At 45.7% G+C, this 24515-nt stretch overlaps 1 protein-coding gene across 1 annotated transcript in view; it reads right to left on the bottom strand.

Annotated features, from left to right (window-relative positions):
• The window catches only part of POMT2 (protein O-mannosyltransferase 2), a 33185-nt gene that overhangs the window by 6119 nt on the left and 2551 nt on the right, over window positions 1-24515 (bottom strand). The window contains exons 2-15 of the mRNA XM_036430402.2: window positions 22593-22677; window positions 18556-18660; window positions 16728-16836; window positions 15425-15533; window positions 13654-13813; window positions 12284-12390; window positions 11546-11628; window positions 8922-9031; window positions 8231-8297; window positions 6813-6882; window positions 5400-5478; window positions 4156-4307; window positions 3638-3729; window positions 2261-2337 (exon numbers count right to left, since the gene is read on the bottom strand). Coding sequence (XP_036286295.1) covers window positions 2261-2337; window positions 3638-3729; window positions 4156-4307; window positions 5400-5478; window positions 6813-6882; window positions 8231-8297; window positions 8922-9031; window positions 11546-11628; window positions 12284-12390; window positions 13654-13813; window positions 15425-15533; window positions 16728-16836; window positions 18556-18660; window positions 22593-22677 — 1405 coding nt within the window. The remainder of the gene's footprint in view (window positions 1-2260; window positions 2338-3637; window positions 3730-4155; window positions 4308-5399; window positions 5479-6812; window positions 6883-8230; window positions 8298-8921; window positions 9032-11545; window positions 11629-12283; window positions 12391-13653; window positions 13814-15424; window positions 15534-16727; window positions 16837-18555; window positions 18661-22592; window positions 22678-24515) is intronic.

Raw genomic sequence — 24515 nt, 5'->3', positions numbered from 1 at the left:
AGGACTTCCAGAAGGTCATTTGGCTGTTTGATCTAATTATCATATTATGCTTTTATTATTATAGATGAATACCTGTGCTTTATACATTACAAAGTTAAGGGGGGTTGCCCTCAAGAACACACTTTACCCACTGGAGGTGATATTACTGCGGCTGAAAATGCACACTTAGCCTGAGGGACTCAAGCTCCTTTAATCAATAGCCAAGAATATCCAACAGCCTTGTGTCCACATGGCAAAACCCAGCCTTTGCTAAACAGAAAGGAAAATGATCAGGATCCTGGCTGCTAACCAGCAGGACTGGCATCAGCCTCACCCTCAGGGCCCATTGAGAAGGCAGTTCCCGAAGAGTAAGGTGCTCTGGCCAGGTCAGGGTTTCTCCACCTTGGCTCTACCGCCTCTGGGGCTAGAGAAGTCTTTGGTGTGGGCTGTCCTGTGCAGGGACTCCGGCCAGAACTATAATAACTCAAGGGCATCCTACTCACCACACCAAACTCTGAGAAATTTGACTCCTGTACTAAACCAAGAAACTGAAGGAAGGAAAAATCTGTAGCCAGTATAGGCATATGCATTTGTCCATTATTCTCTATGCTTAAAACTAGAGCAGGCTTGATCCAGCTAACCTCACCAGGCACGGCAGACTTTCCTGCCCAGCTTTAGGCCTTCCTCCCTCTCCCCCGCACTTTCTGTGGTCTAGTCTAGTGGTCAGCAAACTCATTAGTCAACAGAGCCAAATATCAACAGTACAATTTCTTTTGAGAGCCAATTTTTTTAAACTTAAACCTCTTCTAACGCCACTTCTTCAAAACAGACTCGCCCAGGTTGTGGTATTTTGTGGAAGATCCACACTCAAGGGGTCAAAGAGCCACATGTGTGGCTCACGAGCCGCAGATTGCCGACCACGGGTCTAGACTATTGTGGTCTCTCCCCCCATTCTGATTCTGCATTGGCTGAGTAAGTCCCCTATGTCCCTTTTTCTTCTTTGACTCTTCCTCTTCAATAATAAAATAAGGATCCCTTTTCTTGTTGGACTCTAACTCTTCTATGATGAAAGAGAAAATAAGACTATTTAGATTTAGTCATAAAATTCTACCTAGACCCAGAATGATACTTTGACTGACAGACACGTATTGAAAGTAGCTGTGTCATCAGGCCAAAGTGACAGCTACAAGCAGAGAGGCAGAGAGGAAGTGACCCAGAGATTGCTTGCTGTCAACTCATCACCTGCCAAAGTGCAGAAATGACAAAATTTGAATTTTTAAATTTAATCTGGTGATTTAAGTCAACTGTATTTACTGACACTGCTTCTATAACCACTTCTAGGAAAGTCCACTTGACATCGGCTCACAGGGGGAAGTAACAACTGCTACACCTCTCTGCAACCCTGTGGGCTGAGAAACAGGGATTCTCCAACATCGTTCCTACAGAATGCCGGTTCTCCTAAGCCAGAGTAAAGGGGTTCCCCCTAAACATCAAAGCTGCAGCAGTGTTTCTCCAACCACAGGGGAGAATTTAAGTTAGAATTTCTCAATTTAAGGATTTCCTCTCTCAATTATTTTTAAACCTTTGATGCTACAACTGCTGTCAGCTACTAATGATACAGAGCACAAACAATGAGTCTTAAAAACCTTAAAAAGAGTCAGCCATGTGCCATAATGGTTTGTCTCTGTCTAGAACAGGAGTGGCTCATGGTTGGGATTTTATGCTGCATGTAATCAACATGCTAAAATTAGCTCTTCATTTTAATTGATCATAACTTCATATGATGGAATGTTCTGACACTCTTTAACCGAGGACACTGGTTTTCAGGGCTCTGCCACCTGAACAGCCTGGAGAATCACTTCGAGCCAGAGGAAGGTAGTGTGGCTAGCACTGACTCGGAGAGCCTGCCAGCTGGCTTTGAAGCCTGGATCTACCTCCCACATTTAGCTGTGTGGCTCTAAGCAAGGTATTCATCTCTGCGCCTCAGTCCCCTCCTCTGTAAACCGGGAACAATAATCACCGAAGGACTGTAGTAAGCATTAAATGAGTTAGTATGTGTACAGCCCTTACAGTGGCGCCTGGCACATAAGAGCTACATAAGTTTTCACTGGTGTCATCATTATTGTCATCATCTTCATCACCATCATCATTCTGTGATAAGCTTTCAAAGTCCTTCACGAGGGGGCAGAGGGTCTAAACCATGGCTATTGGTTTCTGATCTGAATTTGTGGATGGCCTGGAGCTCTCAGAGAAGACACCAAATGGGAGGGGGCCATCTTACCCGGATCATCACCATGTGGGACTCCAGCAAGATCTCGGGAAAACTGGGCTGCAGCACGTCCAGGCTGATGTTCGGCACTAGAAAAAGAAGTGACAGAGTAGGGAACTTTTGTCATACCTTCTCTCTTACAGCTGTCCATGCACCCACACAGCTGCCAGAGTCTGAGTGCAGCTTTCCTGACAAGCTGACTATCAAGTAGGTGAAAGTGTTGGGGAGATGGAAGAAAACTTTGCTTAACTCTTGGTTATTCCTTCAGCTGGTATTAAGCACTCATCAGGCATTCTGAGAAATGCAAAGGCAACAGATGACAAGGCCTGGGTGCTCTGGCAGCTTTTGGCACAGTCACCCTTCATTTCGGTACTGGCATAGCTGCCCCTCCTGCTAGGTAGAAGAGCTGTAAGATAGGGACCAAGTCTATCTCATTCACCAATATACCCCCAGGGCCCACATGGTTCTGTCATACTCAATAAAGAGTTGCTAGCTAGTTTGGCTCAGTGGATAGAGCATTGGCCCGTGAACTGAAGGGTCCCAGGTTCAATTCCAGTCAAGCGCAAGTACCTCATTTGGGGGCTCAATCCCCAACCCTGGTGAGGCAATCGATTAATGTGTCTTGTCTCTCTCACAAGGATGTTTCTCTCCATCTCTCCCTCTCCCTTCCACTCTCTCTAAAAATTAATGGGGAAAAACCTTGGGTGAGGAATTTAAAAAAAGGAGTTATTTAGATAATTAACTAGCTGGTTGGTTAAGTTAGGTGGTAAAAGAATGAAATGGGAAGCAGGGAGAAAAGAAATCAAGCAAGAAGAGGGCAGTCTAAGAGAATGGGCAATGAATCCAAAGATGCACTGAGTTGAAGATGACATTGATGTGGAAATGTCACACTGGAGCCTGGGAGTATAGATACAGGGCCCAGGCCAGGGCTGTGGCTGTCACTTTTCGTAAACGTCTTGGCTGGATGTGGGGAGCAGAGGAGCTCTACATGGGGGCACAGAGGGAAAGCACCGGCCTACTCTAAGCCTTGAGGGTGGAAGGTGCTCATGGTGCAGGAGGGAGAAGAGCCCAGAAGACTAGATAGATAGATCTGCATTACAGAGGCCACAGAGAAGAAGAGTCCAATCTGACAAAAGACAAGGAAAATGAGAAGAGACAAGTAGCTCTGGCCTCGAGTGAGGTCACTGGTCATTTCAAGGAGAGAAAGTGTAAGTGGATGAGAAGCAAAAGGAGCCACCTGTATAGACAACTCATATGAAGAGATTAGGTTTAAAAAGGACGAAAGTGGAAACAATAATAAAGCAACAGCAGTCTAAAAGGTTTGTCTGTCTAAGATGTTACTTATAAATGTTTCCTGTCAGAGCCAGCCCAGGGAGTGACTTCACTCACATTTGGGATTGATGTGGTCCTCCACATTCCAGATGGAGTTGAGGGTTTCCTTTAGGTATGGAGAACAAGTAACTTCCAGCTGCTCCCAGCCCCTGTGGAAACAGTCACGGAGTCTCTTAGAAGACCTGAAACTCGCCAGGGAGAAGCACTGTCAACTGCCCTTACATCCATGGAACCCCTCTCTTTTCACCCAGTGGCCATGCTTTTTTCGAGCTTGAGCTATCTTAGGAGTATTCTAGCATACAGTACTCCCATTTTAGAAAGACAGATAGATCCAAAGAGTACAAACGTTTACACAGGTACAAATCTTCAACTATCAGAGCACATAAAACACCAGGGGAACTCTGGAACTCTGTGCTCTACAACACACCTGATGCTTGTCTCCCTCTACCTACCACTCAAAATAAGCAAACATTAGGTGAACTCTGACAAGTGGGAGATGGAATCTTTCAGAATACTTATAGTGAGAAAGGAAAAGCATGAGGCTCAACTGGAACATCAAAACCCCAGAGACTCACCACTTGGGCAGAGCCTTTCCCGAGGAGCCCAGGACACAGCCTGTGACCAGATGAATGAAGCGAATTCGACTTCTCAGCACTTTGATCCGGTTTCCAAATTTTCTGTTTATAACCTCAATCCGCCAGAAATCATTTGAGTCCCCTGTCCCATTCTAACACAAGGCAAGGGAAACAATGCAAAGAAATGAAAAAAAATTACTTTCTTACAAAGAAAGTAATATGGTTTTAGAGGAGACATTTCAGATGCCACTGTGTAACAAACGTCAAAGACGAAATTGACCTCAATGACTGAGGTGGGAAAGGGAACAAGAGGGCCCGGAAATATTTTAAGTGATGGATACTGCTCCAGCACTCACTATTCCAACCAAGAAAGTTAGCATAACTCCTGGAACCTGATGTCCAAGCCTTCACTTCATAGGACAAGAGTCTAAATTCCAAATAGATGTTTCTGCCCTTAAACCAAACTCAAGACATTACCCTGAGTCAGCAGAAATTGATTTGGGCCATTTGCATCCATGACTTTGGCCATCTTGACACTCACTCAGCTAAACCAGAAAGGTCTGGCCTGGACATTGTACTTTGGAAATTAAGACAGTTGTGCCTATTTCTCCTCGGGAGATGGCCACAAGAAAAAGGTGAAGCTCAGAGTCTTGGCTCTAACACAAACTGGGAAGAGCAAATAGGGTTGGAAAACCCACTTTATGAAACCCAGAATTTTTACTTGCAAGGGAATGTAACTGCTAGTTATAAGTATAGTTACCCACTCGTTTTTGTTTTCAAATTACTGTCCAAGCCATAAATACTCATTGAGCATCCTCTATAATCTGCATCGCCCAAGGTAGTAAAAATCCAAAAGCAATGTGGTGAATATCCCTCTACAGAGGGGAGTAATCCTTAAAAACAAGGCAAACATGAACTTGGGACCAGGCAAAGGATAGTCATCTGGGGTCACATTATGGGTCCGTGGCTTCTACATCCAATGTGATTTAAAAGGGACCGACACAGTATTCATATTTGACATTTATTAAGTGTCAGAACATAAAAGTGGCATGGTTATTATGGAAGGAGAGAGATGGAGACAGATAGATTTCATAGACTGTTTTTCCACAGCAAACCTAGCCCAAAAGTCCCCAAATGCTGAGTCCCTGTACAGCCTCCATCCTTAGGAACATGCCAGCATTCTGGGGAGGACATGTTCAGCCATATGGCTTGAGCCAGGGTGTACACTTCAGTTGCTCACTTACTATGCCATAGCCAGTGACCTGGTAGTGCTTCCGGGTCAGGGGGGCCTCATGATAATGACTGTGCAAGTTCCGAGAGGTCCTAGAAGTTAGAAGAGAGAAGTTCCATTATCTGGAAGAAAAGAGATGTGCAGTTTCTTCTTTAACCAAGGATACTTAAGAGTCACCTGTCCAGATTTTAAAAAGAACCTGAATGTAAAATTCAGCGTATCAGGAACTCCTTGACTATTTACTCACAAGAAATATCTAGAGAATTGCAGAACTGCTCAAACCAGGAGGGACAAATGGTAGTAGTACTGGACTGCATGCCAAGAAAGGGGCTACCTTCAGGTGGAAGGAGCAGGTGGAGGCAGTGACAACACATTTGGTGGCTTTGAAGCACTTAGCTCGCAGGTATGGGTAGAAGAATCTTAAAATCTATAATCTGCATATGCCAGAGATAGCAAACCTTTCTCTCCTATCTATTTTCTACTCCCACCACCAATTTTATAAAGTGGGGATTTATGGGGAAAATAGGGATTTAATTTAGCTTTTATTTATTTGTGCTTACTTTAATCCATAATAAGAAATAGATGTTCATCATCAAAATTCTGGAAATTTTCAAAAATCCTACCTAATAAAGAGAATATACTAATTGACCATCACACCCTCACAAAACTGGCAGTGCCCACAGCCTATAAGAAGGGAATATGCTAATTGGCTGCCATGCCTTCAAATATGGTGGTGCCCACAGCCACAAGATGGCAGCACCCAGTCCCCTCAGCCCCACCAGGGCAGCAGGCACACAGTATGGCTGGCCCCAGTCCCAGGTGGGTCCAGCTGCTCCACGTGCCTGCCTCCAGAGTCCCCCAGTCCTCTCAGCCCCCTGGCCCCCCAGCCGCCCAGGGTCAGCCCAAGGCTCAGGTAACCAGGGCTGGCCAAGGCTTGTGCTACCAGCAGTGTCAACAGCAGAGGTATGATTGGGTGTTGCCTGCCCCTGATCGCCAGTTTGCCTCACATCCCTAAGGGCTCCCAGACTGAGAGGGGGCAGTCTGGGCTGAGGTACCCCCTCCTCTAGTGTATGAATTTTCATGTACTAGGCCTTTAGTAAATTTAATAACAATAAATTTTACTTTATTAAAAAATAAAAATTATTTAATAATGAAATTAAATTTTAAGTATCCATAATCATATTCATCAGGGGGGAAAAAAAACCTCAAATAATTTTGGTGCTGAGCAGAGTGTGCTGGGGAGGGGTGAAGCGGGGTTTGGGAGGCTCTATCTCTGGTGCCTGAGATGTTGTAACTACTCCAGCAGCTTGTTCCATTTGCCAAAGCCTCGTTCATACCAGACTTCTGTTCATTGCCAGCTTAAAAAACAACTCCTTACCTTTGGTGCCCATACCAATCATTTATCCCAAAGAGCAAACTTACTTACTCTTTATGTTCTAGTCGAATGATGTCTCCATGTTGTACAAACTCCACTGGGAATGAAGGGTCGAGGGGATCTGCCAAGAGGAAACAAGCACTGGTACCTGAAACCATTCGCCATTGGGCCAGTGCTGATTGAGGGCCCATTGGGAGTTACAGTACCGGCATGTGCTAGAGATGCTGTCAGGATACAGAGAGACCAGCAGGAAAGGCCCTGACTGTTTCAGAGGACTAGAGAAGGGTGTGTCCCAAAATAATATTTGAAAAGACTCTTAAAGTCTATATGCAGAGATCCTGCCTAAGAGGGTCATAATTTATATTACTAAAGAATAGGATGCAAAGACAGTGATACAAAAACCACAGCAAGAAGAGGAGTGGGTAAAGGAACAAAGAAGGTGAATTCAGGTGATCATCTGCCCTTTCCCCACAAAGGCTCAGGGGCAGCTGACTTGAGACAGGCTGAGCAAGATGGTGTTTGCTGGGGAGTCACAGAGGATGCCTGTGGCACAGGACAATCTGCAGGGGCTCAGGTGAGTGGAGATGCCCTCTGTTCTCTCGCAGCTGCAGCAGAAGGCATAGCCTGCAGAGAGCTAGCTGCCTAACAAAAAAAGCAAGATCCAGATACAACCCATGTCATAGGCCCTGAGAGCCCAAAAGGTATGCCTCAGAGCAGTTTTGCCCGGCTAGGCAGAAGCATACTAGCAGACAGCAGCCTAGATAGGCCCAGCACAGGGCTGGCAGGCACTCAGATCTCCAACTGACTGCTCAGTCCAAGGATGACCAGTAGGCAGCAACACTATCATATCAACACAGCTGGAGCTGTACCATATGCTAGGGTCTGCAATGCTTGGCGTGTTCTAAATTAGAAACGAGAGCAGCCAGCATGTGCCCCAGTTGGGGCTATTCACCAGCCCCTGGTGGCATGTCCAGGTAATTCTCTAGATCACATGTGTCAAACACAAGGCCCGCGGGCCAAATCCGTCCCGCCAGGCCTTGCAATGTGGCCCGCACCACGCTGTCATCACTGCACTCCGCTGTGTTTCCATCACAATGACAGTTTATGACTGTTCAGTAAACCATTCGGCCCGCAATTTAGGCTGGATTTTAGATTTTGGCCCCTTCTCTGATTGAGTTCGACACCCCTACTCTAGATCAAGTCTGAGCTTTGGTCCTGCTCTCTGGCTTCAAAATGCAGCTCTGAGAGCAAGATCTCTGTCTTGCTCGCTGCTAATCCCCTAGGCAGCCAATAGCACTTTGAACTAGTAGGTGCTCAATAAATAACTGTTGGAAGGATAACTGAGATAGTAAACATGTCAAAGAATGCTCAGGAAAGCCCATCTTGATACCTTTCTCTGGGGGCATGAGAAATGTGCACGACTGAGAATAAGTAATCACACAAGAAGTGTCAGTTCCCCACCACATTACCTGAGTCTGTATTCTGCTTCTTGATAATCCACAGGTTGTTGTAGTCCTTGTGCAGATAGGTGGTGACCTGGGTGAGGGCGAGGGGAGGGAGAAGGAAAGGGGAGGGAGGAGGCCATCATTATTAGCACAACCAGCCACAGGACAATCAACAGCAAACTAACATTGCTTAGTAAGCCTTTCTGAACCCCAGCCACCAACCCAAGGGATCAGGTCTCCCAGCAGGACTCAGAAACAGCATTGAGTGAGATTCTCGCCTTCCTTCTTCATTTAGAGGACTTTTCCCACAAGAAGGAAGGACCATGATACCTTGTGTAACAGAGAGGATTTAGTGCATTTAAAAAAGTAATTAATCCATGGCCAGTGTTGCTCAGTGGTTAGAGTGTCAGCTCATGCACCAAAGGGTCTCAGGTTTGATTCTGATCAAGGACAGGTAGCTGGGTTGCAGCTTCAAACCCTGGCCCTGGCACCCAGTCCAGTACCAGGTAATCCAGTACCATGGCGGTCAGAGGGGAACACTGAAGCCTGAGCTGAAGCCTAAAGAAGCTGAGTTAACCACGGCAAAGAGGAAGAGGGTGCAGGAAGCAGGGGAAACAGCGCAAGCAAAGGGTGGACAGCATGAATGGGAATGGCGGGCTCAGTCCCACAGCAGTGTGGTGGTGCTGCCCTACCGGCACAGAAGAGGCTCACGGACCTGCTGCTGGCGGGCGCCAATGCCCTCAGGGTAGAGGTGCCTGTGGGAGTGGAGATAGCCGATGGCCATCCGCAGGTTCTTCACGGTGATCACAGAGCCGAAGGCCAGGTCTAGGAGGAAGGCAGGCGGGGGTGGGGGTAGGAGTGAGTAGCACAATGCTAGAAGCCACCGCTGACTGGAAGGGGCCTCCCAAGCCCTAGAGCTCATGACCCTCTTACAAACCCCACTGGGCTGAGGATACCCAAAGCAGGTGTGCCACTGCCTTCCTATAGGGTCAACTCAGGAGGGAGTTCACTGCAGGCTGCCCTTCTTCCCTCCCTCCTACGCACAAGGAAGGACCTGGGTAGTAACAGTGCGATTAGAGCAGTTGGTAACAGTGAAAGATTAGACCCGCTTGTCCTTCAGTCAAGTCTGGACATACATTCAATGGAATAAAGGAAGAAGCATTCTATGTCGTTATCTGGAATGTTCCCCAAGATATGATGGTATGATACACAGTTAAGACAGACTTCTGTGCTTCTGAATCCAGTACCATATAAAGTAACTATTTCATGGTAGTTGGGCTTTTTCTTTACTCCAAGTTTAAAAAAGGGGGGGGGGGGGGGCAGAGAAAACTTCATTTCTTTTTACTGTCCCTTTTTTCTCAATCCCTCAAACTCTGGCCATCCTGCCATTCCCCACTCCACCAAAAGGGGTCTCACTCCACCAGAGATAGCCCACCCTGTCTTCCTTCGTCCATTCACTTGGTCAGCAGACTGTGCCAATTATTACACTTGGATCCGAGGTGGAGCAGCCTGGTTGCACCCACAGCAAGCCCACTCTTGGGGAAAACGGCTTCATGCATTAACGAGCACAGGACAGTGGGCAAGTGCTTTGGCACATGTGACAATGTGTGACATGTGGGAGCCCAGGGCAGGGTAGGATGACTTCTGGCCCAAGGAGTAAGAAGAGGATGGCTTGATGGAAGAGATCACAGCTGAGCTCGGCTTTAGAAATGACGAATAGAAATTTACACACTGCTGACCACCTTTGCTTTTTGAAATGCCCTCTGTTCCTACTTCTCAGCCCCATACTCCCTCATGAATGGCTCCTCCGCAGCTCCTTTCCTAGGTCTCCTTCCTCCTACAATCCCCAGGGACCTGACCTCAGCCTTTGTCTCTTCCTCTCTCTACAGTTTCCTTACCGGTCCTAGCACTGCCACAGCACTAATCACCCTTTATCTGGCTGATTCCTCCTTTGAAGGCATCAGCCCCAACCCCGCTGGCCCCATTGCACGATTTCCCCGAGTACCTCAAAGTCAAAGTCTCTGATGTAGAACTCAATATCTGCCTTTCCAAACCGACTTCTTTGCCTGCCTTCCTCTTTCTCATTCTCTACACCACATGTGTCAAACACAAGGCCCGCGGGCCAAATCCGTCCCGCCAGGCCTTGCAATGTGGCCTGCACCGCGCTGTCATCACTGTACTCCGCTGCGTTTCCATCACAATGACAGTTTATGACTGTTCAGTAAACCATTCGGCCCGCAATTTAGGCTGGATTTTAGATTTTGGCCCCTTCTCTGATTGAGTTCGACACCCCTACTCTACACTGTCTTGGAGGGCCCGGAGTTCTGGGCACTGTGCAAGGCGCTGGGGACACTAAAAGACAGTCTTTGCCTCTAGGGAGCAATCACTTGGGCTCAAGTCCTCAGTGACATCTTGTTCCCTCATTTCCGTGTCCAACCTCCCTTGTCTATGCCCGGTTGCCTTATCTCTGTCTCAGTTCAATGCCCAGAGGATATCTCCTGCCTCCAATCCCATCCTCCCCCTTGCCATCCTATACTTAACCACCAGAGGCATCTCCCTAAGGCACAGCCTTCCTGGCCTCCGCCCTGCCCAACACCTCCATTGGGTCTCCAATGCCTGTGTAATGAAGTCAAACACCTCATCCAGACATCTCAAACCCTCACTATCTGGCCCAACCTATGTTTTTCAACCTTATTTTCAGGTACTTTTCTGCACATAATCTGTGCTTTGAGTTTTGCCCTGTCCTTGGCCTTGATCATGCTGTCCTTTCTGCCCAATATGCCCGCTCCTCTCTCTCCATCTGTGTAAATCTACACATTCTGCCAGGAGTCAGCTCCCAGACCATTCACTCTCTCTCTCAAACCCTGTGTTCCCACTTTACGTACTGAGCAGTCATATCATGCAGAGACTCTCTAAATCAGACTCACACGCTGGAGTATGTCCACCTACCGCCTCCAACGTAGCTAAGCCTTGCTCAGTTACTACCTATGAATAACTGAACACACGTGAGTTACAGCACACCACGGTGGAAACTGACCAGCGGCCCCGAAGGTCCAAACAGAGCCTCTCTGGTTGGCCTTCCCACAGAGCTGCTCGGATGTTTTCACAGCCGCAATGGAGAAGTCTCTTTTTAGGGTCAAAGAGTTTGCTGCTCAGGACATCTACCTCTGCACTTCCTGTGTTCCAACTCCCTCTCTTGAGTACTAGTTCTGGAAATAACTGGATCTTTCTCCCACTTTGCCCTCTACAGACTGAAATAACTCAAACTATCATAGTCGTCTTTTCTAATTCAACTCCCAGCAAACCCTCTGCCCTGCATCAGGGCCGGGGGACACTCACACTCAGGGACGGAAGCGTTGTGAAGGGTGTTTCCTGAGAGCCGGGCCTGGAAGGCAGAGCTGAAGAAGCCATCGCCGGGACCGCTGTGGGAGAGCAGCAGGGCAGAGCCCAGAGAAGGCAGTGAGACCACAACTTCCCAGGAGCCTAGAAAGAGCCCTGCTCGGCTCGTTTAAGAAGTACAGCCAGAGTGGCAGTGAGGCGTCATGAGACAGATATGGGTAATGGAGGAGGAGAAACTGGGTCCAAACCCCACCTCAGCCACTTACTAGCTAGGGGGCCTTCGGAAGATACCTAACTTGGCTTAGCCTCTGCTCCTCATTTATAAACAGGGGGTTTGAAGATTGCAAAGTAATTGTGATTAAATGAGATAATGGTACAAAATGCTGAATGCTCCTGATACTCAGTAGCTACTCGTTAAATGGGAGCTGCCGCTGATGTTACTGTTACTATTATCCTCACCCCAACTGCACAACTTATGGTGGCTCATTCCTCTTAGACATCAGGCGCTTTGTTTAGGCATAAGGGGCTTATGGCTGTTAGGAAATTCTTTACTAAGAGTACTGGCCTTTCTGAGCATTTTGGATACCCAAAAGATAGAACCCAGGAGAAAACCAACAGGAAAACACCCTGGGTCCCCTCCTGTCATCCCAACCACAGACCCAGGAAATCACACGGCCCACCCACGGGCTGAGAGGCAGGAGGAAGACAGAGTGAGTGGCTGGACAGGCTCTGCTGTACCTGTGATTCAGCACCGCAAAGTGAACAGCATAGATGGCCGTGTAGAGAGCCAGTGGCAGCACTATGAGGCACAGAATGCGCGCAGTCAGGTGTTTTCCCACAGTCACCTGCAGACAGAGCCGGTGTTATTCCTTATGCCTTACAAGTGCATTATAGATGTTTTTATGTGTAAGTCAGAGTCGCAATAAAATTGAAAAACTAATAGCCATAAAGAAAAACTCTGTGGAAACGCTTTCCATAACACCCACCACGGAAACAATGCCGGGGACTGAACAGGAGTTAGCCCCCTGCTGCCTGTCCAGGCCCTCATCCTGGACACCAGACTGTCACTGCACCACCAACGAAGCGCTGCCTGTATCTTCAGCATCATCGCTCATCGGTCCCCTCTACATCCCAGTCACACCGGTCCCCTGCACTTTCCTGGAGCTTCCTGTATTGGCCAGCCCACCCAGCACCTGGATGACTGCTCCTTATTTTAACTTCAGGCCTGTGTGTCTTCCCAGAAGCCCTCCTGTATCACCTGAGACTCGTTCACACCCTCCTCTGTGCTCTCACAGAACTCGTTGGTTGAACTATAATTACCTGTTCACTTATTTCTCTCTCTCCATTGTCTCTAGAAGGCAGGGATCGTTGTTTTATTCATCTGCATATTATGTCTCACACTTAGGGGACAGCACGTCTGTATTTTCTGAATAAATAAACTTGTTGGGACTTGGTTCAGAGGCCATGGAGTAGCATTTAGACTCTTTAGTAGAAGAGCCTGCCTCCCCTCAGTCGGAACCCTAGGTCTGCCTTTATGGCCTGTCTGACCTGGGGCGTGTTATTACCGCTCTAGGTCTTGATTTCTTCATTTGTAAAGAGAGGGTACTAACTACCTACCACACAAGATTGTTACGTAAGGAAAATGAGATAATGAAGGCAAAGCATATTGCATAGACTCAGCCCTTCATAAACAATATTGTAATAAACCTTACTGGCTTCCAAATCTGGAAAGCCTGGATCGGGGGAAAAACCTGTGAATTCAGAGAGTTTCCCTGACCATCTCACCTGAGGTCCCCTGCGTTGGCGCCTGACATATACCAGTATTTGGCATGAGCCCAACTGGACAGAATCCTCTGGCTGGGTAGTTTGCAGACACAAATGCCAAAAATGAATTCCAGGAATGTGAGTCTATCCTCACCCTTTATACCGCTCCAGCCTCTCAGCCATGGCCCACTTCCCCGTCCTGCTGCCTACCTAGAGCAGCTGGTCCAGCCTACCTGGGCCCAGAACACAGCCACTCGCGCCTGCAGCAAAGGTGGAGGTAGGCCACTGGCTCTGCTGAGCAATACTGGGGAGCAAAGACATTTCTACAAGCACTTGGTTCTCACCAATGAAAGACTGAGGTCTCCAAACAGGTGCCAAAGGTCTGATACGGTGTTCCATCCCACGTGCAGGATGATAAAGAGGCCAACAAACTTGACCCCTATAGCACCAGCCAGATTAATGCCAGTCAGGCTGAGCCAAAACCACCAGGGGGCAGAGAAGGGCCTGAAAACCAACAAGACACAGAATTCAGTTTGGCAGCTGGAACCAAACTCAAAAGCAAGAGCATCAGTGAGCAAGGGCGCGGGTCCTCTGATTCTGAGGGGCTGCGCTGTGTCCTCCCTGTGAGGGCTCCTAACCTCAGGGGACCACGTGGCTCCAAGGACAGTATGGTTTGTGAAACTTGAAACTGCAGGAAGCACAGTGTGGGTGAGAGTGAGGAGGATCTTTTTCTGTGAGAGGGGTCAATGCTTTCCTGGATAAGTAAGCAAGAAGCTTTTCTTCAAGGGATAACCAATCACGTGGATGTCAGAGGGAAATCCAGAGAAGCCACTGAATTGAGTCAGCCCTCTCCTTTGTCACCTCTGGACCTGTCAGAGCCAGCATTTGTCGAGTGCTTACTATGTGTCAGGCACTGCTCCAAGAACTCTACACACATTAACTCTTCAACTTTCGCTAACCCCACGAGGTAAATCCTATTATTATCCTCTTTTACTAGTACACATGGGGAAAGCAAAGGACAGAGAGGTTAGGGAACACAGCTAGCAAGCAGTGGAGCATGGTTCCAACCAGGGCCGTCGGGGCCAAGGTTTGCTGTACTTACAGCTCCTAACACACTGTGCTGCAATTTTCTCAGTCTGGCAGCCTCCCCTGCCAGAGCGAACACTCCTTACCAGCCAGACCTAAGTCCCGCTGTACCTCCAGCTCCCAGCACAGTACCTGGCACAGAGTATGCATTCCAGAAACGGCAGGTGGAAATGAATCTGGCAGAGACAAGAGATAACCCAAAGCCAGAGAGACCTGGTGGCCACTGGATCAGGCTTTATTAGCATAACATCATTTAATGAGGTAACATAATTTAGTGAGTGTTGTCATGGTGAAACCAAGTGGACTTCTAGAAAAGCCTAGACGAATCAGCTCTTTCGTTTGAATAGAATGAATGTATTCAACTCTCTCAGAGGTAGAAGAATGATCTGGAAAGGACTACCCTGGGGAAGACGAGGCCCTCTAGTACAGCTTTAGAACTTAGCAGGGCCTGCAGGGATCCTCTTGACTGCTAGGGGCCACTCAAGCCAGCCTTTAATACCTATTCCCACCATTAGGTCAGGGCTGGATGTAACACCCCCCAAGGGAAGGGAGACAAACATCCCAAGTAGGATCTACCCTGGTTCCCTCCCCTCTAGCAAGGAGAGTGTGAAGGATAAAGTTGTCCTTGGGTCTCCTAACCAGCAACGGGTAGCTTATAAATTGGTTGGAAGGCATTAGGATCCTCCATAATATCCACAAACCCAGCCCTAAATCCGCTCCCACTGTAAAAATGATAATATTCTTGAAAAATAATATAAATAATATAAATCGACATTTTCTTAGTCATAAAGCAAAAATAAATCTATAGAAAACTTTTTCAAATCTATTTTTATGATCTAAGTTTTTTAAAAAGTTGGATTGCCTTAAACTCAGCCTCAAGACAAGTCCTCTAGGCACTTATCCTGTCCCTGGCCATTAGAGAAATTCTGGAGCTGCCGCAGCCTCTGGACCCCACCTACCCACCTACCCCCCCCACCCCCCCCCTCCCCGGCCAGACACACACACACTCCCAAAGACGGTGTTTCTGACCTGTCAGCACAGGAGTTGTACTTGACCATGCTCAGCATAGCAGCCATGATGAAGAACATCAAAATGGGGTCAAGGAGGATGTACTGGGACAGAGTGAGGCATCCTGTGTCTGAAAAACATGAGCTCAGTGGTCAAAAAATGGGATCAGAGATGGGTCCCCGAGAACCAAACACCCCAGCAATAAGTCCCCCTTGTGTTTAATTGCAGTCAAGATTAGATGAGCCACTGAGTCATTGGGGAGGTGGAAAGTCACAGCTTGGGGGTACACCAAAGCCCAATGATAGTATCCCACACTTCTTATTCCAGGCCCTTTACTCAAGAAAGGATCACGTCACTCATTCAGATAGAGCAGTCCTGAGTTGAGGGCTCATTTCCAGCCTCAAAAAGAGAGTTCTGCCACCTTGCTCATATAGCCACAAATGACCTACACCTAGGGTAGCCTTACCATTTTGCATGAAGTCTACATTGGGAGTTGATTCTCCAGATAGGCGCCAAAGTGAAACAAAACTTCATTACATCATGTCCCTACTTAAACTCTCCAATGTCTTCCCATCTCACTCAGACTAACAAACTCCTCATGACAATGCCGAAGTCTGCACAGTCTCCCTACCTATCCAACTACCCCCTGCTACCAAGCTTCTTTGAGGCATCGCCCTTGCATTCAGCTAAAATTAATTTAAGAAATACAAACTAATCTTTATAGTAACCTAAGAGAAGCAGAATTAGAATTTAGGCCTTCTTCACACACACATACACACACACACACACATACACTCATCCACATATTTATCTTCTTATCCAAACAACTGGATAAGAATGAATGTATTCAACTCTCTCAGAGGTAGAAGAATGATTTAGAAAGGCTTTGAATCTCCGAAGATGACAAATCCCCTTCCGCTTGCTCTTGCTTCATTAATCATGCCTTACACTCCTGTTCATTTTCCTTCCAGTCAAAGACAGCACATGGAAATGGTCATTGCTGTATCCTACTGGGGGGGGGGGGGGGGGGAGCTCGTCTATGTCAACTCTCCCTTCTAATAATATAAAGGCTTGCTTCATATATATATATGAATATATATATATATATATATATATATATATATATAGAGAGAGAGAGAGAGAGAGAGAGAGAGAGGGAGTTACTACCAGTAGTGAATAAAATAAGATTTGTATAATACATTTACTTAATTCTAAAGTTACTTAACAACTGGGCCCATAGACAGATCTGTAAATGTGTTGATTTCCAGCCACGTTCACAGTGTAGCAGACAATTTCCCAAGAAACGTGCTAGAAGACAACTTACCAAAGGTGAGGAGAGCTGCACTCAGCAGTGCTGCGGGGAGGGACTTGGACAGCTCCAGCACAGTGAGGTAGGCAAAGGGGATCAGCAAGGAACCGAGGAACGCACAGAACTATTTGGAAGAAAAAGAGAAGCAGTCAAATAACCAGATTAGCTAAGGCTCAGGGACCTACAAGCTCAGGTCTAAGACGGAAGACCCCAATGAGGGCATGACATGGTGACCTAAAATCAACTGGCACATGTATAAATGAGAAAGGGGTGGTGTAATCGTGAGCCATCAAATCAAGCAGCATTTAGTTCCTTCCCACTGAGCACCAACTTGTGCACTGACACGAAATCAGCCAAGTTCAGCCAGGAAGGCGTGGGCGGATGGCTTACTGGTTTCAGGTGGGGGGTGCGGGTTGGACTACCTATCACTACTAGCTGTGACCCCGAGGAAGTCACATGTCTCTTTACTCAGCCTTCCCATCTGTGTAGTGTGAAGAATAAGAGTTCTTACCTCAAAGGGTTTACACTCTGAAGATTAAATGACCTAAATTTATTAACACAGAAAAGTACTTGATAAACATTAGCTTCTACTACAAAACTGTGGACATAAGAAAGGCCTGAGATGTTTTAATATTGTAGAGAATTCTATGTTATTTATGTTATTTCTCCCTTAACCCTTTCCTTCAATCATACCAGGAGCCACTCTTTAATCTACAGGTTGTATTTTTTATTTTAGCAAAAAGATTGCTTTGCGCTTCAGTAACTAGAGAGCTTTTTGTTTTGTTTTGAACCATAAGCCTTGTCTGTACCTCCCTACCCTATCCATCAAAAGTAAATAGGCAAGCCCAAGGGAATGGGAATTCTCACATTTGGGCTGAAACCTTTTGTTAAAAGAGAGCAATGTGCACTTGTGTGAAAGGGAACAAGGCTGTCATATTTGGCCTTCTCAATTCCCATAGCAAGTTCACAGTAAGTCAGGCCTATATCCAATTACTCATGCTATATGGTATTCAAAAGTCATTAAGAAGACACAAGAACACTTAGAATATGAACTTGAGGATATGGGACACTTCTTGTTTAGTATGGTATACGACCATGCAAATTATGCAACCATTTGTCCAAATAAGCACTTTGTGTTTATCTAAAGTGTGTGAGCTCCTCAATGAAAGGGGTTTGTAAATGTAACTTGCTTTGAGAGCTCTACGTTGAAGGTCCTTTTCTTCACATTTCATTCAGCTACAGGTATGGAATGGCCAGACTTAGGTGTTGAGGCCCTGCCATGCTCCATCAAGGCTGCTGCTGGGATGCAGGGCACAGAGGGAGTGGACACATGGCCTCCCTCCAAAGATTGGCACACCCATTGTGTGTCTGAAACCTTCATGGGAAAGAAGTAGGAACCCGGTGCCAGGAGAGTGGAGATGCTGAAGTCTTAAGGACCCTCAGAGATAAGCAATACTCCAGCAAGTGCGGTCTGAGAGAGGAAGAACATGTAGCTTGCCAATGTGCTGAGGCCAATGCTGGGACTACAGGAGACTCCTGGTGCTGGGTCCCAGGCTGCTCTCCAACCTGCAGTCTGATGCCTCACATGGGCATAATAGATGACAGGATGAGCTTGCTCCTTTCTATGTAATCTCCACTATCTGTGGCCTCCCCTTCCCTTCTTACCCAAACCAGTTCTGAGTCTCTACACCTGAATTTCTACTGCAGCGTATGGATCCAGTCATCCTCCCCCCACCCCAAAGTCCGCAGTGTACACCTGCCACCACCCCATGATTTCCAACTGTAGAACTTGTGAGTGTGGCCCCAGGGCTCAGTGAGGCTCTTTCAAGTCATGAAGCCTTACTCCTCTCATTCCCATGTAGTTGTGATGCTCATATCTGTCCCCGGGCTTCTGGAACATAAAGGTACCATCATACCCGCTCAGGTAGCCGGCAAGACCTATCAGCATCTGAGAGAAAGACAACAAACAAAAACAATGAGAGACCTTCCAGAGGAGATTCCTTCATCCCCTAAGCTTCCCTCCAGCAGCACCCAGGCTTTGGCTTCCCTTGACAACTGTCCATAGAAGGAGTTGACAATGTGACATTTTCTCCTGCAGCTGTTCAAAGCAAAGAAACTTTTGTCTATAGAGCTCACTGCTTGAAACAAATCCTCTCTTGTGTTAAGGCCAAGTTCTTGGGAACAGTGCAGACTGGACGCTTAGAAAGAAAAAAATCCCACAATTTGAAGGGCAGGGCCAAGGAGGGGGTTGCTCATCTGCGTTCTCTCATTTGCTATGAAATAAAAGCTGATAGCTTATTCGGGAGGAGGGGAAAGAGAGGGGCTGATTCCTGGAGCAACTGGAAAATGAGGTTGCAAGTCAGAATGAGGAGGCAGAAAAGTGGCCAAGTTTCTACACATCAGGATAGAGACAGGAAGGGAGGGGGATAGAAAAGAGGAAAGACAGCTGCATTTCCCCAGAGGGGAACAGAAAAGTCCCAGTGGGAAAAATGCAAAAAGGCCAGAGACTGGCTTCTCCTCTTTCCAGTATTCCAAGGGAGACAACCTTGGCACATCCCAAACCAGAACAAAGCAACCATAAACTAAGACCAGAATCCTTCAAAACATTCGGGAGGGTCAGCCTCTTTCTATCTTTCCTTGGCCATCAACAGTGTAAAATTCTTTTCACACAAGCAATCAGAAGCAGCGAAAACATAAAAACTGCCAGCAAACACCAAGCATCTGTAGCAGCCCTGGGCGGCCCCAGCCCGACCAGCTGGGTTAGGCTGTGTGGAGGGAAAGCCCCTCCCGGCAGCACTGCTAGTGGGGGCCTGGATTTGGACCACGGACCAGCTTGCTCTTTTCTCTAAGTAGTTCCAGAGTCACTGTCTACAGTTCATGTCCAAGCATAGAACCCCAAGTTCAGCAGTAAGTGATTATAAAGCCTTGTTTTAAAATAAAAATAAAATTAAAAGAAGGAATCCCAGGGTCCAGAGGTAAATTTAATGTAATTAATTTAATACAAAGTAATGGAAGGTACTGGAAAGACAGAGTCATCCAAAGACCCAGATGAACTAAAACTGGCAGGTGATAATCAAAGCAGATGCTCCTTTCTACCTGGGGTCTTGGAGGACAAGCTGCCTGGTGCCGATCTAACTACCCAGATAGCTTGGCTGGTCAGGCACTCAGAATTCTGTTCCTTCTCAGTTCCCTCAAGGTTAAAAGTAGCCCTTAGCTAATTTCCTAACTGACTAACTCATTCAAATCAGTAAGAAAAGGAACAGCCTACTACAAAAATGGGTAAATTCATAGAAAATACAAATCACTAATAAACATGAAAAAGAAATGTTCAACTTAACTCATAAAGACATGCAAATGAAAACAGTGATGTACCACTTTTTACTTTCAAGTTGGCAGTTTTGACAGTAAAATCACACCAGGGCTAACAATGGTGTGGGAAGCAAACACCCTCACACACTGTTGGTGGGACTATATATCACTGCAAAAATTTTCAAGAAAACCTAGCAATCTCTAACACAAATTTAAATGTCCCTTTAATTCTCTAGTTTATCCGCTGAGAATCTTTTTTATACACCTGTACAACTATGAAAATATATAGGTACAAGGATGTTCATGCAATATCTTTTGCTATGACTGAAAGTTGGAAATAACATAAATGCCCATGAATTGAAGAGAGGTAAAGTAATTTATAGCACATCTATATAATGGAAAAATATAGTCATTAAAAAGAATGGAATAAAATACATTTTTATGTGTTAATGTGGAAAGAATTAAAGAAACATCAAGTTGCTACCATGACTAGTATGGCTCAGTTGGATGGGCATTGTCCTGTGCAATGAAGGATTGCCAGTTTGATTCCTGGTCAGAGCACATGTCCAGGATGCAGGCTTGATCCCTGTGAGGGGTGTACAGGAGGCAGCAGATGAATGTTTTGCTCTCATATTGATGTTTCTCTCTCCCTCTCTCTAAAAAAAAATCAATAAACTATTCTTTTTTTTTAATACAAATTGCTGAACAATTTTAGTCTGATCTGGTTTGCATAATATGCTGTTTATGTGAACTAGTATTTAAGTTTATAAATATGTACACACTTATATAATAAAAGCCCAGCGACCAAAACAGTGGAATGATCAGAATACCACAGCCCCTCGCCCTGGCTGGCCCTGCCCCACAGGGAGCAATTAGGAGTGACCAGGCACGCAGGTAGAGGTGGTTAGAGGTGATCAGGCAGGCAGGAGAGGGGTTAGGGTGATTAGGCAGGCAGGCAAGCAGTTAGGAGCCAGTGGTCCTGGATTGAAAGAGGGATGTCAGCCTTCTAGTTTAGGCCCACTCCCATAGAGATCCCTGTGGGATCAGACCTAAACCCCGAAAGGTCCTGGATTGTGAGAGGGTGCAGGCCGGGCTGAGGGACTCCACCCCGCCATGCACAAATTTTGTGTACTGGGCCTCTAGTATTTGTATAAAAGGTTTCTGAGAGGATACATAAGAAACTTAACAATGGTGACCATAGAGGTACCTCTGAAGAATCAAAATGAGGGAAGGGCCGAAACCAGTTTGGCTCAGTGGATAGAGCATCAGTCTGCAGACTGAAAGGTCCCAGGTTCGATTCCGGTACATTGGTTGCGGGCACATCCCTGGTAGGGGGTGTGCAAGAGGCAGCTGGTCGATGTTTCTCTCTCATTGACGTTTCTATTGTAGCTCTCTATCTCTCTCCCTTCCTCTCTGTAAAAAATCAATAAAATATATTTTTTTTAAAAATGAGGGAAGGTAGCTTTTGATCTTCTATTTCCTTCTGCACTGATGACTTTTTTCCTATGTGCAGGCATTTTAATTTCTTTAATAGAATCTATTAGACTGCAGCCCAGGTGCCCAGGGCTGGGATCTGCATAAAGTGTCAGGTATGGGCTTCAGTACTGGAAGAGAAAATGCCCTACTCACTCCTTAAAGGGGCTTTTGACTGGCTTGGCCTTAGAAACTATGGAAGCTACTCTGCTTTCTCTCCCACAGTTTTCTTATTTGTTCATCGCTGTCTTTTAGCCAGGTAGAGCACAGGACCACCAGGAGGTAAGTGAGAGGAGCAGGGGGACTGCACTCCCTGGAGGCAGGCTTCGAAACCTCACATGTCTCTCTCCACACAGGGCCAGAAGTGAGGAAGGGAAGGCTTCAGGAAAAACAAATCAGCCAGTGTTTTCTGTCTCCACTGTGCCAATCGCAAGGGGACTCCAAAAGCCACAGGCTGAAAGGCTAGGCTGGGTTTCCTACAAAAAGCCTCCTCTCCAGAGGTCTGGTTCCCAAGCTTTATTCTTTCTCTCCATTTATTTTTTCTGATTTTCGATTGAGATAAAAGTCATGTACTGTAAAATGTACCATGTTAAAGTATACTGAGGTTTTTAGTTTATTCATAAGATTGTGCATCCATTACCACTACCTAATTCCAGAACATTTCATCACCCCAAAAAGAAACTCCGCACCCATCTGCAGTCACTCCTCAATCACCTTCCCCCTTAGATCCTGGCAACTACTAATCTTCTTTCTGTCTCTGTGGATTTGCCAATTCTGGACATTTCATTTAAATGGACTCATACAATATGTGGTCTTTTGTGTATGGCTTCTTTCACTTAGCATACTGTTTATAAGTTCCATCCATGTTGTAGCATGTATCAATATTTAGTTCCATTTTTATAGCTGAATAGTACTCAACTGTATAGATATACCACATTTTGTTTACCCATCTGTCAGTTGATGGACTCTATCTCAATTTCTGAGCCCAGAGGACCCCTAAAAATACCAAAGACTGGTCTGAAATGTCAGGCAATTCTTTCTGTGAGGCCAAGAATTAAATCCAAAACCAAGACTTGGCTGCTGTTTGCCACTGCTCACCTTTCCCAGCGGGGGGTGCACATCAAAGAAAAAGGTACGGTTGATATAGTAACTTCCCATTTTTCCAAAGTGAGTCTCATCCCAACTAAAGGAAAAACAAAGAGAAATGAGAATTTTAAAATTATCATACAACCCAAATAGCCTTAATAGAGCATGATTAAAATTACAGTTAAAACCAAAGACTATGAATTTCAAGCAATTAATGAGAAATTTTGAATTAAAAAAAAATAGTTTTTGACATAGTGATTTGAGGAAGCAAGATCTCAAGCTGGTCATTAATCTTCATTTAGATAAATTTTTAAAGGTTAGCAAATATTTACAAATCATTTATCGTAAATTTAAGTTGAATCTACACTTATTCTGTATCTTGACTTCCTATTTATTTTAAAGAGGCAAAGAGTTTTCTTACAATACAGAAAGGTTTGTAGTAAGGTTTTCTTCCAAGGCTGCTAAACTTCAAACTCTGAGACTACGTTTACTACTAAACTATATTACTATTATAACAATCTACATCGTGGGCTACTGGTCAGAGAGAGCCTAGAAACCATGTTACAGAAGTCTGATTTTGTTTATCAACCTGTGGTAATTAACCTGCTGACAATGAACTCTTTGGTCTTATTTCAATGAACTATTATGTAAAAGTTGAGAGCTTTCTTACTAAGTTAAGAGTCTAACTAAAATATATTCTCACTGCACAAGTAATTTTGTAAGGCAATAAGTGATTCTAACACATTGCAAAGTCTTGTTCTTCTATACAACCACATAAAACTTTTTCAAATATTTTTATTGATTTCAGAGGGGAAGGGAGAGGGAGAGAGAAACATCAGTGATGAGAATCCTTAATCAGCTGCCTCCTGCACATCCCATACTGGGGATTAAGCCAGCAACCCGGGCATGTGCCCACATGAGGAATTAAATGTGACCTCCTGTTCATAGGTTAACGCTCAAATACTGAGCCATGCTGGCTGGGTAACACATTAGCTTTTAAACACAATGCAAAGTCTTGTTCTGTACAACGACATCAAACTTTTGACACCCTACATGAGGGCTTTGCAGTGGCAGCCCCATTACCCAGCTGAACCTGGCCATTTCTGTTTGTCAGTCTCTCTCTTTGCTTTCTGGTGACTATCCCACCTCAGACCACCTTCTATAACTATTCATTACTGACCTGAAAGATAACAGGCAAAAGATGCTTTTCCCAAAAATAGTGATGTCTAAGGGAGAAATAACTTCCAAGCAGTGTGACAAAATGGATATGCAGAAAGAGAGATCCAGTCCAGCAGAGCACTTCCTGACCGCATGGCTTAGCAAAATCACTCACCTTCTCAGATCCCTTGTCAACTACACAATGAAGACAGTAACAGCATCAGCCATGTCCCCTCACAGGGAGGTTTTAGGGCTCAATTCAGATGACACACATGAAAGAACTCTAGGACTCAAAAGTCTCACACATGCTGGGCACAATTTAAATTGAACAAGCATTTGTGGTTAGCTATGAAGTCTGGTTGAAAACCTAATGACAAAAGGGTATGAGATTTTCACTTCAAAAATGTCCCAGGTAAAACTAGTACAGTAAGTCCACACTTAACACTGTCAATAGGTTCTGTGACTTTAGGCAAATGATGTATAATAAAAACAATTTTACAATAGGAAAACTGTTATAAACAAGAGTTAATTTCCTATGACATCTCGATATTACAACAAAACTACGTTGAACGAGACTGTTAATCAACATTAATAGAGGGCCTGCTATTGTAATATTTACATTTCTTCTTGGCTTTTACTGCATGCTTGTGTTGAGAGAAACAGTCCTCCTTGGATCTCTCTTGCTCCCACAGACCTTGTAGGGTATGCCAAGGATGCAAGGCCCTGACCACTCTTTTCTATGGCCATTTCTCAGGGCTGTGTATAAGCAAGCAACCT

The sequence above is a fragment of the Pipistrellus kuhlii genome, unplaced genomic scaffold (assembly GCF_014108245.1).
Source record: "Pipistrellus kuhlii isolate mPipKuh1 unplaced genomic scaffold, mPipKuh1.p scaffold_m20_p_1, whole genome shotgun sequence".
Taxonomy (NCBI): domain Eukaryota; kingdom Metazoa; phylum Chordata; class Mammalia; order Chiroptera; family Vespertilionidae; genus Pipistrellus; species Pipistrellus kuhlii.
This window is presented reverse-complemented; position numbering and strand designations above follow the sequence as displayed.